An 18,149-nucleotide genomic window follows, 5' to 3' on the forward strand; every position below is an offset into this window, starting at 1 on the left:
TTCAGTATGCCGATGGTTTGCTCAATGCCACATCTGGTTGTCATATGGCTTTCACTGTATTGCTCCTGGGCCTCATTGGTTGGTTTCCTCATTGGTATCATCAGCCACGTTTTAAGTAGGTATCCCTCGTCTCCAAACAGCCAGCCAGTAAGTCTGCTTCAAGGTGCAAAGAGACCAGGAAGAGTGGACTGCCACAGGACAAAAGCATCATAGCAGCTGCCCGGGAATCTTACACACACCTGCATAAACATCTTTATGTGGTTGCACACCAGCTGCACATTGATGGAGTGGAAGCCCTTGCGGTTAATGAATATTCCTGGGTGATCTGGGTGATACCAGAAATGCAAGGGTATGGTACCAGAAATGCAAGGGTACTGTAGGACGTGCGGAATTACCCCTTGCCCCGTCTAACAGGTTAGAGTTCGGATTGAGACTTATGAGAAATTACACAAGACACACTAGTTCTGCCTTTAACCTTTTATGGTTCCGAAGAGCATAGGAACATATGAAATAGGAGCAGGAGTAGGCCATATGGCCCATCGAGCCTGCTCCGCCATTTAATACGACCTTGGCTGATCCGATCATGGACTCAGGTCCACTTCCCTGCCCACTCCCCATAACCCCTTATTCTCTTATCGGTTAAGAAACTTTCAATATCTGTCTTAAATTTATTCAATGACCCAGCTTCCACAGCTCTGAGGCAGCGAATTCCACAGATTTACAACCCTCTGAGATGAGAAATTTCTCCTCATCTCTGTTTTAAATGGGCGGCCCCTTATTCTAAGATCATGCCCACTAGTTCTAGTCTCCCCCATCAGTGGAAACATCCTCTCTGCATCCACCTTGTGAAGCCTCCTCATAATCTTATACGTTTCGATAAGATCACCTCTCATTCTTCTGAATTCCAATGAGTAGAGGCCCAACTTACTCAACCTTTCCTCATAAGTCAACCCCCACCCCCCCCCCCCCCCACCCCCCGATCGTTGGAATCAACCTAATGAATCTTCTCTGAACTGCCTCCAAAGCAAGTATATTCTTTCTTAAATATGGAAACCAAAACAGTACGCAGTATTCCAGGTGTGGCCTCACCAATACCCTGTATAACTGTAGCAAGACTTCCTTGTTTTTATACTCCAACCCCTTTGCAATAAAGGCCAATATTCCATTGGCCTTCCTGATCACTTGCTGTATCTGCATTGCAACCTTTTGTGTTTCATGCACAAGTACCCCCAGGTCCCACTGCACTGCAGCACTTTGCAATTTTTCTCCATTTAAATAATAACTTGCTCTTTGATTTTTTTCTGCCGAAGTGCATAACCTCACACTTTCCAACATTATACTCCATCTGCCAAATTTTTGCCCACTCACTTAGCCTGTTCATGTCCTTTTGCAGATTTTTTGTGTCCTCCTCACACATTGCTTTTCCTCCCATCTTTGTATTGTCAGCAAACTTGGCTACGTTACACTCGGTCCTTTCTTCCAACTTGTTAATATAGATTGTAAATAGTCGGGGTTCCAGCACTGATCCCTGCAGCACCGCACTAGTTACTGATTGACAACCCGAGAATGAACCATTTATCCCGACTCTCTGTTTTCTGTTAGTTAGCCAATCCTGTATTCATGCTAATATATTACCCCCAACCCCATGAACTTTTATCTTGTGCAGTAACCTTTTATGTGGCACATGTCAAATGCCTTCTGGAAGTCCAAATACACCACATCCACTGGTTCCCCTTTATTCACCCTGTTCATTACATTCTCAAAGAATTCCAGCAAATTTGTCAAACATGACTTCCCCTTCATAAATCCATGCTGACTCTGCCTGACTGAATTATGTTTTTCCAAATGTCCTGCTACTGCTTCTTTAATAATGGACTCCAACATTTTCCCAACCACATATGTTAGGTTAACTGGTCTATAGTTTCCTGCTTTTTGTCTGCCTCCTTTTTTAAATAGGGACGTTACATTTGCAGTTTTCCAATCTGCTGCGACCTCCCAGAATCCAGGGAATTTGGGTAAATTACAACCAATGCATACACTATCCCTGCCGCCACTTCTCTTAAGACCCTAGGATGCAAGCGATCAGGTCCAGGGGATGTATCCGCCTTTAGTCCCATTATCTTACTGAGTACCACCTCCTTAGTGATTGCCAACCCGAGAATGAGACAATTTATCCCGACTCTCTGTTTTCTGTTAGTTAGCAATCCTCTATCCATGCTAATATATTACCCCCAACCCCATGAACTTTTATCTTTGCAGTAACCTTTTATGTGGCGCCTTGTCAAATGCCTTCTGGAAGTCCAAATACTTCCCCTGATTGAGATCCTCCCCCCCTACTGCCCCTTGAGTATCCACTATTGGGATATTTTTAGTGCCCTCTACCGTAAAGACTGATACAAAATATTTGTTGAGTTTCTGCCATCTCCATCTTCCCCTTTACTAATTCCCCGGTCTCGTCCTCTAAGGGACCAACATTTACTTTAGCCACTCTTTTCCTTTTTATATACCTGTAGTAACTCTTGCTATCTGTTTTTATATTTTGTGCTAGTTTACTTTCATAGTCTATCTTCCCTTTTGTAATCATTTTTTTAGTCATTCTTTGCTGGCTTTTAAAAGCTTCCCAATCTTCTGTCCTCCCACTAGTTTTGGCCATTTTGTATGCCCTTGTTTTTAGTTGGATACCATCCTTTATTTCTTTAGTTAGCCACGGATGGCTACCTTTTCTTTTACACCCTTTCCTCATCACTGGAATATATTTTTCTTGAGAGTTGTGAAATATCTCCTTAAATGTATGCCACTGTTCATCAACTGTCCTACTTTAATCTATTTTCCCAGTCCACTTTAGCCAACTCTGCCCTCATACCTTTGTAGTCTCCTTTATTTAAGCTTAGTACACTGGTTTGAGATCCAACTTTCTCACCCTCCATCTGAATTTGAAATTCAACCATGCTATGATCACTCATTCCAAGGGGATCCTTTACTAGGAGATTGTTTATTAATCCTGTCTCATTACATAGGACCAGATCTAAGATAGCCTACCCCCTGATTAGTTACGTTACATACTGCTCAAGGAACCTGTCCATTATGCACTCTATGAACTCTTGCTCAAGGCTTCCTAAGACAGATTCAAAACCCCAACCACTATTTGAGCAGTACACCAATAATGTTACAATAAATCATACATACGACCACCCACAGATGATCAGTCCAGTGTTTATTGTAGGTCCTCGTAGACGAGATGACTGGGCCACCTCCTTCAGACTGCAGCAGCTCTTCATAGGCGAGATGATGGGCCAGGCACCTCCTTCCAACTGCAGTGCTGATACCTTTCAGTCACTGTCCTTTATACAGTTTTTCTTGCCTTTCTCAGTAAATCAATCATTCAGAGATTGTGAGAGGTGTTCCTTTAATGTTTGACCTGAGTTGTTTGATCTGCCAAACTTTCACACTCACACATCTTGTGTGGTTACCCATTAGCTGCCTTTATCAAAGCCCAAATTGTTCATTCATTCATAAAAACTTATAGAAGTAACAGTTAACCATTCGGTCACGTTACCTTGCGTCCTGTTTTTCAGAACTCCCAAGGTTTGACTCCTCCCTTTAGTCACCAAAAGTTGTTTTACAACCTTGATGCCTCTGCGTTGTAGACACGAAGTCTGCAAATCTAAGGGGGTTTGTTTATCTTTGTTGTCTATGACTACCCCCTGCAGTCATGACCCTTTGTTCTGTTCAGGTCTGCCATCACAAAGCAGCTTGCAGGTTCAACAATTTATTTGAACAGCACGTTTACTCAACAAGTATTTACTGCCTGTTAGTAAAGCACATCAAAACTGGTTGTCCATCTCCATTTATCAGTGAAAGACAGTCTGTTACATTCACCAACTTTATTTCACTTCGACAATCCTTTTGGCCTGGCAGAACATTTTAATATATACCAAAATTAAGAATTAAGGGTCTGTATATTCTTACCGTACTGATACCAGAAATGTGAGGGTATATATATCAGAAAAGGATGAACAGGCTGTGTCGCTTTTATCTTGAAAAAATAAGGCCAAGGGGTGACCTAATAGAGACCTTTAAAGTTATGAAAGGTTTTGATAGAGTGGATACGGAATGTTTCCACTTGTGGGAAAGAGTATAACTAGAGGCCAACAATATAAGATAGTCACCAAGAAATCCAACAGGGAATTCAGAAGAAACTTCTTTACCCAAAGAGTGGTGAGAATGTGGAACTCGCTACCACAGGGAGTGGTTGAAGCGAATAGTATAGATGCATTTAAGGGGAGACTAGACAAGCATATGAAGAAGGGAATAGAGGATTATACTGATAGATTTAGATGAGGAAAGACGGGAGGAGGCTCAAGCGAAGAATAAACGTCAACATGGATTGGTTGGGCCAAATGGCCCGTTTCTGTGTTGCATATCCTATGTAATCTGGGGGTGCCTTAATTGCCATATGCGTGCAATAGATAACACCCTGCTCCTGTGGGAAGCCAGCTAGAGCCACAAACCCGAGCGCCCACTCATTCTGACTGGCATAATCGCAGGAAAGGTATACATAATTGCCAGCCCTGGCAAACAAACCACCGGTCACCTGTCTTGTGCATTTGTGGGCTGCTGACTGCGAGATCCTACAAATGTCTCCAGCAGAGCCCTGGAAGAATCCAGAGGTAAAGTTGAGGGTGGTGGTGACTTTGACAGCCACTGGTAAAGCGTCCACTTAGCAGTAGGTCTTGTTCTAAGCAGGCTGCAAATGTCTGCCAGCACCTAACACAACACCCTAAGCCTTCTGAGACACTGGTGTTCCAATATATCGAGGAAGTCTATCCTCCTGTCTGTAGACCATGTGCCGCGTATGGCCTCCCGCGAGCTGCACCTCTCTGCTGGGGTGTTTCAAAACCTTCTCTGCCAATGCTCAATTCACGATCTGATCTGATCACGCAGAGGCATCAAGGTTGTAAAACAACTTTTGGTGACTAAAGGGAGGAGTCAAACCTTGGGCGTGCACTGATGGAAGAATCTTGCAGCTGATGGAAGAATCATGCATGCTGATGGAAGAATCATGCAGCTGATGGAAGAATCATGCATGCTGATCACTGGGAAGGCTTCAAGACATTCAGTGCAGATTTTAAAACAGGGAGCTAGCGCTAGATGGTAGGTAAGGCAGGTTCAACAAGAATTAGGACAATCAAGATAGGCCTGATAATACCTAAAATGACACTCAAACTTTAAACAATTTAATACATTCAAAGAAAACACGAATAGAACTCGATTTGCAGTAAAGATGCAGGGGGAATGTCTGTATTGTTTAAGACAGAACTGACAAACAGCAATTAGAAGCATTTACTGAAGTGGGAGATAAGATACTAAGGGCAACAGGAAAAAAGAATTAAGGATATGCTCAAGGCTGACTTTATATATGGCAAAGCAGGTGAGAATTCAGCAAACATTTGTGTGCTTATTCCTGGCGGCCTGGTCTCAAACTCACCACATAGCTGCTCAGTCAATATCTGATGTAGATGAAGTCAGTCCGTGACTGCATGCTTCTTAGCTTTGTACCCTGATCAGGAACCAGGTACTGAAATTTCCCAATTTCTGAGCAGCTTTTAGGATATCGATATATACTGGATCTTCTCGGACTACTAACAGTATTATGTGGAGCATTAGTGGAGTGACGATGCTAAGTTTTAAATCTAAAGTGCCAGGTCTCTAGGTGAATGCAAGAATGATGTTTTTAAGAAAATCTAATTTAAGTTGAGTTAAAATTAAGTAGAAGTTGTAAACAACTTTTTTTTAATAAACTTAATAATTTTAATGCATACTTTACATTGAAATTATCCTTTCTCCACTTACCTTCTAAGTACTGATTCTCTGAGATACATTTATTTCACAAGGTCTTGAATAATGGATTCCACTAAAACTACATTTTAAAGTAGTGTGTCAATCTTAGTTTTAGTAATACCTTTGCAGTAAAACAATAAAGACTGCCGTTGATAAAAATTATCCAAGAACATGACTTACTGATGGAAGATTTGTATTTATATAGCTCCTTATCAAGTCTCAGAAACTTCTCAATTTGCTTCACATACAATGAATTATTTTGAAGTCCAGTAACTGATTACATAGGTAAAAGCAGCAGCCATTTTGCACATAGCAAGATCTCAAAAACAGTGGTAAAATAAATAACATGTTAATCTAGCAGTGGAAGTTGAGGAACAAATATTAGCTAGGAGCATGTGCTTATTTGAATTGTGTCATGGGACCTTTAACATCTACCTGAATAGTGAAACGGGCAGGTGGGCCTTATTTTACATCTCACCTGAAGAACACCCCTGGTAATCCAGGATACCTTCTACACCGGAGTATCAGCCTATGTAATCAAATCTTAAAGTAGGACAAGAACCTACAGCCTTGTGATTTAGAAGAAAGAGTGAGCCAAGCTAACACACATATTGCTAATAAGGAATTTAGTTTATCTGACAATCAGGCTTTTGTTTTACAAAATTATAAATCGAACATTTACTCTTTTACACAGTCATTTCTGACTGCTGAAGGAGAAAAGTGATAAGCTTTGTAACAATCATAAATACTTTTCTGATAATATTACCAAGCAGTTAACAGTATTATTTTCAGTCTAGTCAAATTATTAGTGCTGTATAACACGAGTCATACAGGAAATAGCTTTAAACAACTCCCCGGCTTTAATTTGAATATTCAATCATCATTATATTAAAATAAAGTTTTTGTTCCATAGATGTTAACAAGCAAAATGTCAGCCACAGCAGTTATTCTTTGAAGTCATAATGAGAATAGTCTCAATAATGTTGTGGCTTTGCTGAGGATTACTGTATTCTCGGCTCACATCTAGAATGAAGATCCTTACATTAATGTTAATAGCCATAGCTCAAATTGGCCAAATTCCATTTGATGAAGCAGATTGCTGTAACACATCTCCAAGATAAAGGAGACTGAAGAACCTCATCAGTGTCAGACCAGTGATATTTCATTCACTTCTGACAGGGTGGTGCAGTATTTATTCAAGTGAATCAGAGGCTCACCGGCCTTTTTGATTTATTCTGGTTACTAACAAATTTATACTTTTTTTAATAAAACTATTCTGAAGCCAATGTAATGAGCAGAAGGGATGCTGTAAGGTTCTCAGCTCAACTGTATGGCAATCATGACACAAATAATGCTGGCTTATGATAAAATCATTGCATGATCTGGAGGATAATACTGCCTGAAAATCAGTAATCTCAGAGTACGAGAGACAAGTGCACATCCTATAGAGGCAAAACACTGTAATGGAACTAAATAAATTTCATCGAGCCTGTCATTTTAAAATGACATTACCTGCACAAGCGCGCGTCCCACTTCACTTCCTTGTTTCTGTCATATGAATATTGGTATAAGGCACTAAATAATCACAATATACACCTAAGCTATTTTATACACAAGTTGAGACTTAGCAAAAAATATGGCTTCCAGTGACCACAATAAGTCATTATGCACTGAGAATTATTAACCAAATTATTTAATTACAAAAACTACAAAAAAAGAAATATTATGACGTGTATAATACTGTCCACCGATTTGTTGTTAAACCATTGCTTCCAGTTAGCTGCTGTAATTATAATGCTGGTCTAATATCAGTCCTGATAGGACACCCACTCTTCTTGTGATACGATATGGAAATGCACAGCAACATTTGGCAACCAAAATAAGAGTTGTCCACAGTAAACGATACATACTCCAATGCTAAACTTCAGAAAAAGATCCCCCAAAAAAATCAAAATTCTATAGATGTGCTGCTAATGAATTTAAAATAAAATGTCCACTGGTGTATTCAAGGCTGTAACAAACTCTTTAAGATTTAGATTATATTTCCAAATCAATTTAATTTTGCCCTTCCGGTTTATATGATTACTTATAAACAATACTCCCAGCTATACTATAATTATCTGCATTTTACATATCATGCCTTTTTTTCTACTGATAGCGACCTCTGACTTTGGCTTTTTACTAGCTGCATTGTTATGCACCTTATGCAATCCCCTATTGCAGGACTATTGGTTCAATGTAATAAACTAATATGTATTAAAATGCCCCCAACTGGAATACATAGGTTGTTGTGCCTTTAGCTACATTACTATTTTGCCATTCAAGATACCTCAATTTGGCTACCCTGCTTTTTAATGCACGATGAAACTATTCTGCCTACATTCCAAAATAGGGTAAGCTCTAAACAAGTCTTCGACATTTAAGTACAACATTTACAGTATAGAAAAATATAGGGGTGGGGGAGGGGGATGAAATGAAACATTTTTGAATTCTTACCCTCTCCTCTGGAGTGCCATCTTCTCCAGCAGATTGGGGCTCTGCTTGTATGTCTCTAAGGGCTGGAAGACATTTTGTGTTGGTAGGCTCCCGGTTTAAAGTTGTATAGCCTATGTGCTCATAGATTGGATTAATTGTCATCTTGGCAATATATTCTGCAGCCTTCGTCTCAATGTACAATGTAATCAATCCGTCTGTTACCAGGTCATGGATTGACTCAAACCGTTTTTCTCCCACAAAGTGTTTCCCATCATAGTAAAGTCGAAAATTTCTGGTCTGAGTTCCAAATCTGTCTCAATTGAAAACAGAAATTAGAACATAGTGAGCAAAGCAGAATTCCATTGTGTCCAAAATATTAAACTATCAAAGCATTCACTGTGCATTGCACCATAACAGCAATATAAAACTGGACTATTCAGATGGGAAGGGAATATTACAGAAAAGTGATTTGATTTTTTCAAGTCTTTTCAAACACTTTGTTACAGCTGTGGAGAAATTCAAAAAATACTCAAAACTCTATTTGAGAATTTTAGCATCTCTATTAGATTGCTTAGCTTCCGATTCTGATTTGCCTTCATAATGGTGTCCTCTATTAACAAGTCAATACTATGGTTTAATACAGTAGTTGGACTTCTCTGTCACATCACTTCAGAAGGAACAGGCTATTTGGAATGTTATCCAGTCCTAAAGCCAACAATTACACTCATGTAGAGTTACTGCCAGAAGCTGAAAAGACTGAAAGGCACAAGAGTAAGTATTCTTTTATTTTGGTTGAAAGCCAAGAGCTCACTGTTGAGTTTGGTGTACAAAGTGCCTCTGTGTTGCACTAGCTTGAGCCAGTGTCATAAGCAAAACATTATTTAGTGTGGAAGGGAAGAAATTCTGCCGATAGATTTTTGAAAATTCCATGGACAGGATAAACATTTTATAATATTACCTATCTGGGTAATTTAAAAACTTCCAAAAATTACACAAATTAATTCACATAAAATGGTTATATTTGTATTTTCACAGACATACAACAATTTTGTTTCTCTATTAGCTTGCTGAAAAACATACAGGTGATCCTGATTGGACGAGAGTGAAATATATTCCAATTCTGGCATCTCTAGTCCTGCCCCTGACTGCTAGCTTTTTCATGTTATTTTGTGACGCTGCAGCCATTTCCCCTCTCTGAAGTCAGACCTGTATCACTGCCGAGGTTACCAGCAATTATCTTCTATGGTTACTATGGGGTACTGTAAAAGTTGTCACCGATAACCAAGTATTGTTAATAAAAACAGATCATCTCTCCACAAGCACTCAAGGGTTGGTGATGACATGAAGGTTTTTGGGACCTGACACCCAGCCTTGGAGTGCAATACCACATTTATTTGATAAATGTGACAAAATATTAAATACATTTCAGGCATAAATTTGATATCTTCTCACATTTATTGGTCATTAGTCATTTTGTCAACATTTCATAGGAGAATGGCACTTGTTGACCCAGGTTTTGTTTCTTTGGGGCCCTACCTAAGGTCATATCTGCAGAAATGATCAATGTTCTCCACTTCACCAATGTGCAAACTCATCTGACAACAGATCAAATCTATTCTTGAATTCTTGAGGTCTATACATATGTAACTTTATGTACATGCGTGAATGTGCGCATTTTTTTTTATATACCAGGATATACACACATATACCTCATTGAAAGAGCTGGTTGTTGCTATCCTTCCAAGTTCACTACTTTTTTGCATTTCTGTTGCTAAATATATTCCAAAGAATCATCAATATAAGGAATTAATTTCGCAGATCAACATATGCAGAAACTTTGATGTATGACATTTTAATCTTATAGACAATATTTAACATGACATTTTAACCACAGCCAGCATTGAGACATTGTGCCTTGGTGCTCCAGCATGCCATGCCACTATGCAGAAGACAGAGTTCACAATTACAATTACATAAATAGCATAAGTCGAGACAGATGCTTCTCTACTGGGAAAAAAAAACAGGGTGAATTACTGTGTCACTCTCACACACCTGAGTGCACGTCACAATTGGCATTAATAGATTCCTGGGATTAGCTCACATGCTCTCCGCTGCTTATGGCTAAAAAGGAGGCAAATATGATAATTTAAAAAAAAAGTTACAGAAATTGAATTGCCTTGCTTATGCGTGAGTCAAATGGTTCTGAAAACATACGGACATCATCCTAATTAAATTAGCATTGCCTGCTGCAGATTTTAACAAATACATATATTTGTTTTTTTATATGCATCATTAGGACTATTTTGGTGACAACATAAAAATATGTGGTGCTCCTTTTCCTGTTATTTATTGTATGTTTTTTTTTAAAAGACAAAACAAGGAGCAGCGAAGGATATGAACCCACTGGAAATAAAGGGAGACATGGTCGCACTGCAAAAAGAAAAAAAAAAGAAAAGTTGATTTGAACAGTCCAGGTGAGCTGCCATTGTAGTTATATCCAATCCCAAAACATTTGCCAAAATTCAGAATATACCAGACATCCCAGTACAGGTCGAATCATAATTTAAGATTCAGTCTATCTAAGTAAAATAATTCCCTTTTGTTTGAGGTCCAAATTAAGCTTCAGATTTTAGCACTTACCCATATTTCTTAAATCTCTGAATAATACAATTTACAAAATATTGTTTGTTTTACTATCTGTCAAAATATTTATATTGTGTACTTAAGCTTTATATTGTAAATTTCCATTCAATATTTTCTGTGGAGTGAAAACAAGTTGTAAAATGATACTTCTGTGAGCAGCCAACAGTAGATGTATGGTACACAAATTACTCCTTGTTTATTAAGCAGAACCAGCTGGAATTAGAAGTTCAGCTGTAACAAATATAAAAATAAAAAAACAGCTGTATACAAATATGTGTTGTAAATAAAATATGCAGCAAGATTGGGATAAAACATGTTCAACAGCAAAATAAATGAGAAGTCATTAACTACATATCCATTAAACTCTGAGTAACGACTATTGTATACAGCTTTCAAAATAAATGTTTTTTCTTAAGAGATTCAAAATGAATCTGTAAATTTCTAATGCAGAGTAAAAGTGAACAAGGAAAATGTATGAAATTTTAATGGGCCCAAATTTCGCCAACCCTCTTTTCCAGCACACTCTCCCGAGATGCGGCGACTTTGTGCGCTCAAAATGGCGCCAAAAAACTTACTAACAATTCTGGCCGCTCTGCTGTGTGTCCCAGGTCCTGGCGCGGTGTTTCTAGTGGAGTGGGGGGCAGAGCGACAGCCCTGCGCCGAAAACAGTGCCAGCAGCTGTCCGCATGCGCAGGAGAGTGTTCGCGCATGCACAGTAGCTCCTCCCATGATTATGATGATGATGCCTGCAGCATGGGACCCAACGCGTCCTGCCCCTATCCTGGGCCAAGTGGCCTGCCGTACAGGCCGGACACTGCCTTCCCGCGCTGAGGGCTGCAAGAAACAGGTTGGTGGGGGGATGAGTTTTCATCGGGGGTGGGGTGGGGGGGGGGGGGGAGAAGAAACATTGAAACATAGAAAATAGGTGCAGGAGTAGGCCATTTGGCCCTTCGAGCCTGCACCACCATTCAATAAGATCATGGCTGATCATTCACCTCAGTACCCCTTTCCTGCTGTCTCTCCATACTCCTTGATCCCTTTAGTCGTAAGGGCCATATCCAACTCCCTCTTGAATATAACTAACTGGCATCAACAACTCTCTGCGGTAGAGAATTCCACAGGTTAACAACTCTCTGAGTGAAGCAGTTTCTCCTCATCTCAGTCCTAAATGGCTTATCGCTTATCCTTAGACTGTGACCCCTGGTTCTGGACTTCCCCAACATCGGGAACATTCTTCCTGCATTTAACCTGTCCAGTCCCATCAGAATTTTATATGTTTCTATGAGATCGCCTCTCATTCTTCTAAACTCCAATTAATACAGACCCAGTCGATCCAGTCTTTCCTCATATGTCATTCCTGCCATCCCGGGAATCAGTCTGGTGAACCTTCGCTGCACTCCCTCAATAGCAAGAACGTCTTTCCTCAGATTAGGAGACCAAAATTGAACACAATATTTGAGGTGAGGCCTCACCAAGGCCCTGTACAACTGCAGTAAGACCTCCCTGCTCCTCTACTCAAATCTCCTAGCTATGAAGGCCAACATGTCATTTGCCTTCTTCACCGAGGGAGTGCTGTACCTGCATGCCAACTTTCAATGACTGATGTACCATGACACCCAGGTCTCGTTGCACCTCCCCTTTTCCTAATCTGCCGCCATTCAGATAATATTCTGCCTTCATGTTTTTGTCACCAAAGTGGATAACCTCACATTTATCCACATTATACTGCATCTGCCATGCATTTGCCCACTCACCTAACCTGTCCAAGTCACCCTGCAGCCTCTTAGCATCCTCCTCACAGCTCACACCGCCACCCAGCTTTGTGTCATCTGCAAAATTGGAGATATTACACTCAATTCCTTCATCTAAATCATTAACCTATATTGTAAATAGCTGGGGTCCCAGCACTGAGCCCTGCGGCACACCACCAGTCACTGCCTGCCATTCTGAAAAGGACCCGTTTATCTCGACTCTCTGCTTCCTGTCTGCAAACCCGTTCTCTATCCACGTCAGTACATTACCCCCAATGCCATGTGCTTTAATTTTGCACACCAGTCTCTTGTGTGGGACCTTGTCAAAAGCCTTTTAAAGGTCCAAATACACAACATCTGCTGGTTCACCCTTGTCCACTCTACTAGTTACATCCTCAAAAAATTATAGAAGATTTGTCAAGCATGATTTCCCTTTCATAAATCCATGCTGACTTGGACCGATCTTGTCACTGCTTTCCAAATGCGCTGCTATTTCATCTTTAATCATTGATTGCAACATTTTCCCCACTACTGATGTCAGGCTAACCAGTCTATAATTACCCATTTTCTCTCTCCCTCCTTTTTTAAAAAGTAGTGTTACATTAGCTACCCTCCAGTCCATAGGAACTGATCCAGAGTCGATAGACTGTTGGAAAATGATCACCAATGCATCCACTATTTCTGGGCCACATCCTTAAGTACTCTGCAATGCAGACTGTCAGGCCCCATGGGATTTATCGGCCTTCAATCCCATCAATTTCCCTAACACAATTTCCTGACTAATAAGGATTTCCTTCAGTTCCTCCTTCTCGCTAGACTCTCAGTCCCCTAGTATTTCCGGAAGGTTATTTGTGTCTTCCTTTGTGAAGACAGAACCAAAGTATTTGTTCAATTGGTCTGCCATTTCTTTGTTCCCCATTATAAATTCACCTGATTCTGTCCGCAAGGGACCTACGTTTGTCTTCACTAATCTTTTTCTCTTCACATATCTATATAAGTTTTTGCAGTCAGTTTTTATGTTCCCAGCAAGCTTCCTCTCATTATTTTCCCTCTCCTAATTAAACCCTTTGTCCTCCTCTGCTGAATTCTAAATTTCTCCCAGTCCTCAGATTTGCTGCTTTTTCTGGCCAATTTATATGCCTCTTCCTTGAATTTAACACTATCCTTAATTTCCCTTGTTAGCCACGGTTGAGCCACCTTCCCCGTTTTATTTTTACTCCAGACAGGGATGTACAATTGTTGAAGTTCATCCGTATGATCTTTAAATGTCTGCCATTGCCTATCCACCGTCAACCCTTTAAGTATCATTTGCCAGTCTATTCCAGCCTATTCAATCTCATACCATCGAAGTTATCTTTCTTTAAGTTCATTCAGGACCCTAGTCTCTGAATTAACTGTCACTCTCCATCTTAATAAAGAATTCTACCATATTATGGTCACTCTTCCCCAAGGGGCCTCGCACAACAAAATTGCTAATTAGTCCTTTTTCATTACACATCACCCAGTCTAGGATGGCCAGCCCTCTAGTTGGTTCCTCGACATATTGGTCTAGAAAACCATCCCTAATACACTTCAGGAAATCAGGAAATCCTCCTCCATTGCACTGCTCCCAGTTTTGATCGGGAGTGGGGGGGGGGGGGATGGGGGGATGGTGGTAAAGGTTTTGATGGGGGGGTGGGGGGGGAAGAGAAGAGTTTTGATTGGGGGGGGGGGCGGGGTTGGAAAGAAAGAATCTTCAAAGATTCTCTTTAATATCTAGCTATCTCTACTAAATATACCCTACCTGCAGTATCTTACAGCTCACCCACTACTGCATAGAATTCTAAAATATTACTAATTATAAGAGTCACACTGCGCAATGTGGAACACCAAAATTTAAGTTTACATTTTGACATGCTTTTTTTGTCAAGTCTAACGTTTTAAATTTCTAAACCTAGTCAGAGCAATTTTTTGGTGCTGCAGAAATCAAAATCCAATGTGGTGTGATGCCGCACACGGATCCATTAGGTGAGAGTGTTGGTGCTCTTGACCTATTATTTACAAAGAAAACCCTCCCCTTGCTTAAGTGGCCCCTATACTTCAGCCTTCATTGCAAGATCATTTTTATTCTTGGAAAAAATCCCATACTCAGTTTAATCAGGCTGATAGCACCTACACCCTGTCCCGTCTCGCTGCTTGGGATTTTTAAAAAAACTAGCATTCCTATCATAACACTGTCATTTGGAGGCTACCTGCACTGATTTCTTAACTCTCCGCAAGGGTTTTCTGTGCGGCCACAAGTGGCCACATATGCTGGCCTAAGTTAGCTTGGAGCAACTATTAGCTGTCCGAACTGATAAAATGGCCAAATCAGGCGTAGGTGGCTGGTAACGCCCCCTTTTGAAAAAAAAACTAAACTCACTTACACTGGCGCAAATTAAATGTGCAGAATGGGGATTTTTAAGATACTCCAGAAAAATCATGTTGCTCCAAAAAAAAAGACCAACTCCTGGCCAAATTTGGGCCCAATGTATCTAAATACACAGCATTTTCTAAATTTAAAAATTAACTGAAATGTTTTTGGTGCATAGTCCTCAGAAGTTGGAACATTGGAATAATGCAAGTCATGTAATTTTAAACACATCAATTTCCATCAACTGCACACACAAAGGCTTGACAGAAACCCTTAGAGCCGCAATAACAACTGAAATCTGAAACCTCTGCCGAGCACCAGAAAAAATAAATTTTTGTTAGAAATGTGAAGTATGACTTCGCTTAATTAAGAAAACACAAGTCAAGAAGACAAAAGACAGCAATCCTCTGTTCCACAATTCTTGCGGGGTGTTTATTACTTCATGACATAAAATGAGATGTGCAGCAATAAGTGTTTATAAAAGGCCGTGATTTGATTTACTGTTGTTCAATTAAGTTTTATTTCTTGCATATTAAAATGAAAATTAATAAGCCTACTTTTATGATGGTATATATTGCACTATAATCTGATATTTATTTAACTTTTCTGCCAAAGAACACATTTGGCTTATGTTAGTGATATACTTATCCATACATAATAACTGACCTAGTTATATGTGTATTATTGAAAATAATACATTTTTGCTTTGGCCTGGGATTTGAGGTGGTTTAGACTTTAAAACCAAGCGCAGCAAAATCATTGCATAATTTACCCCAAAACTCCACTATTGCTATCTATTCATAGCCACAATAAAAGCATTCTACAGTATTTAAAATTGAACAAACCACTTATAAAACACAGATATTGTTATCTATTTTACAAACATTATACATATGCATTACAAGTTTTTTTCTTTAACTGAAGACAATTAATATTCCTTGATACAAATTTTCCCAAAGATGGTTTTTAATGCCCCTCACAGTTTTCAAAAAAGATCTAAATCCTTATTTATGACAAATATATGGCAAAAATTAAACCTAAAGCTGACTAGTGCTACTCCAACCAACTTACAGAATGGCTCACCATTCTATTTATGTGCAATTACTTCAACCTTTAAATCCATCAAGCTGTACACTAACTATGTGATAGTACAATCAAGTTCCAAAATACACTGATGCTGATTTAAACGTTGTGCTTGTCTAAATTTATACTGTAATTGGGCAAAATATATTATTGTTAACTGTTCACATTACATTCACACATCTCACATTGTCTCCTCAGTTCCAATAAAGTTAATTTCCTTGGGTTTCAATTGAACTATAGGTGACCATTTCACTTGAAAAAATACTAGAATTCTATAGTGGCCTTGCAGCATTTTTTTTTACAATTCTATTCCTTTTAAAACCAGAAGAGTATGACAAAAGTTGCTCATGATTATATCTGCTCCAAAGCTCCTTTACCACACCGTAGGTCTCCACAGATACAGTTTTAGCATATTCTTCTGCTTAAGGTGGTGTAGATAGACCAACACATTTGAGGGTAAATTTTTACTTTAAGCAACTCGTGTTCTCTTTTCTCTCTACTACTCCTGAAGTTATAAGATATTTAGAATTTTCTGTTATTACTCGTTTAAATCAGCATTAGTGTATTTTGGAACTTGATTGTACTATCACACATTTGTAAGTACTTAAAGTTAAGGAAAAATTGCCTGTTTCAAATCAAAGTATCAGTCATGTGCTGCTAAGGTTTGGAATTCTGGAGAGACAACACATATAGAATAAGGAATAGCAGAAGTGACTTTACGTAACAGGATTTGGGCTAAACATAAAACATTTTGTTCTGTAAACTAGCTGATTTCCCATGGGCATTGCTCAGAAGTGAGTTGGAAGATACATTGTGGTAGAAATTAGTTTCAGACAATTTTTGGATGCAGATTGGTGCCGGGCTCGTGCCCAGGCCCAAGCACGTAGGCGCAACTGAAGTCCCAAATTGGTGGTCCTAATTAATTTAAATAAAAGACGGACTGCCAGTTCTACTTGCACTGTTCATTGGTAGCTCGCCTAATTGCGGCATCAATATCAGGCTTTACTGATACCAGTTGACACCAGCTCACTGTGCTGAAGGCAAATGTCAACTGAATATTGACAATAATGGCAGGCACAGGAGAAGCTGCAAGGGCTCACTGTTTTTCAACGTAGTGCTGTAGGTATTGGTAGAGGAGGTCAGTAGGAGGGGGGTACATCAACTATCCATCAAGTGGTAGGAAGATATCAATGCAAATTGCCTGGCAAAGTGGGCAGTTTGGGTTCCTGTTTCTGATTTCTGGCCACACCAATACACCCATTTTTGGAGGTTAAAATTCCCTCCATGGTCACAATCTAAATAACTGATATAAATGAAATTTGGACTAGCACACAGTAAAATTGTATATGAAATCAGCAACATTCTAATGTAAAGTGAATGTTACATAATAATTGCTATTCAGGATAATGACATATTTAATGCAATCAATTTACACTGCATTTTCTTACGCAAGCTCCTTTCGAAGTTATATGGCAAGGATACACATTCTTTCACTACAATATAATTGGAAACATATTAAAAACTTGGCATTTATAGGATTTCAGACCTCTTAGTGTATAATAGAATCATAAATATTTAATATTTAATTCAGTTAGTGGTTTATACGGTTCAAAGTATTATGTGACTAAAAATCAATTAATGGTAAGCAATGAGCTATGCAAAGCTGACTACCAAGGGCTTTATACGATGATGATTAAATTTTGCCTTCTGGAAAGCAATTAAAACTGAATATCATTTTTGTTTAGTCTATTTAAACAGCAAATAAAACTTATCAGAAATGAAACATTAGAATTTACAAAAATGTATTATTTTAATCAAAATAAAACAAAGTAACTTAGAAATTTATACTCAGAAACCCTGACAGCGTATCTACAGCTTTTGTGCATTAACAGCTTGATATTCATTTTTCATTGTAATTTTGCTTTTGGTGGACTTATCAAATAAAATACTTACAATTTAAATGT

General features: G+C 39.1%; 1 protein-coding gene across 4 annotated transcripts in view; it reads right to left on the reverse strand.

Moving 5' to 3' along the window:
• LOC139259856 (N-chimaerin) overlaps window positions 1–18,149 on the reverse strand; it is a 332,546-nt gene that overhangs the window by 174,900 nt on the left and 139,497 nt on the right. For all 4 annotated transcript variants that reach the window (XM_070875745.1, XM_070875747.1, XM_070875748.1 and 1 more), the window contains one exon: window positions 8,338–8,626. In XM_070875745.1, the coding sequence (XP_070731846.1) occupies window positions 8,338–8,626 (289 nt within the window). The remainder of the gene's footprint in view (window positions 1–8,337; window positions 8,627–18,149) is intronic.

The sequence above is a fragment of the Pristiophorus japonicus genome, chromosome 3 (genome assembly GCF_044704955.1).
Source record: "Pristiophorus japonicus isolate sPriJap1 chromosome 3, sPriJap1.hap1, whole genome shotgun sequence".
Lineage (NCBI taxonomy): Eukaryota > Metazoa > Chordata > Chondrichthyes > Pristiophoridae > Pristiophorus > Pristiophorus japonicus.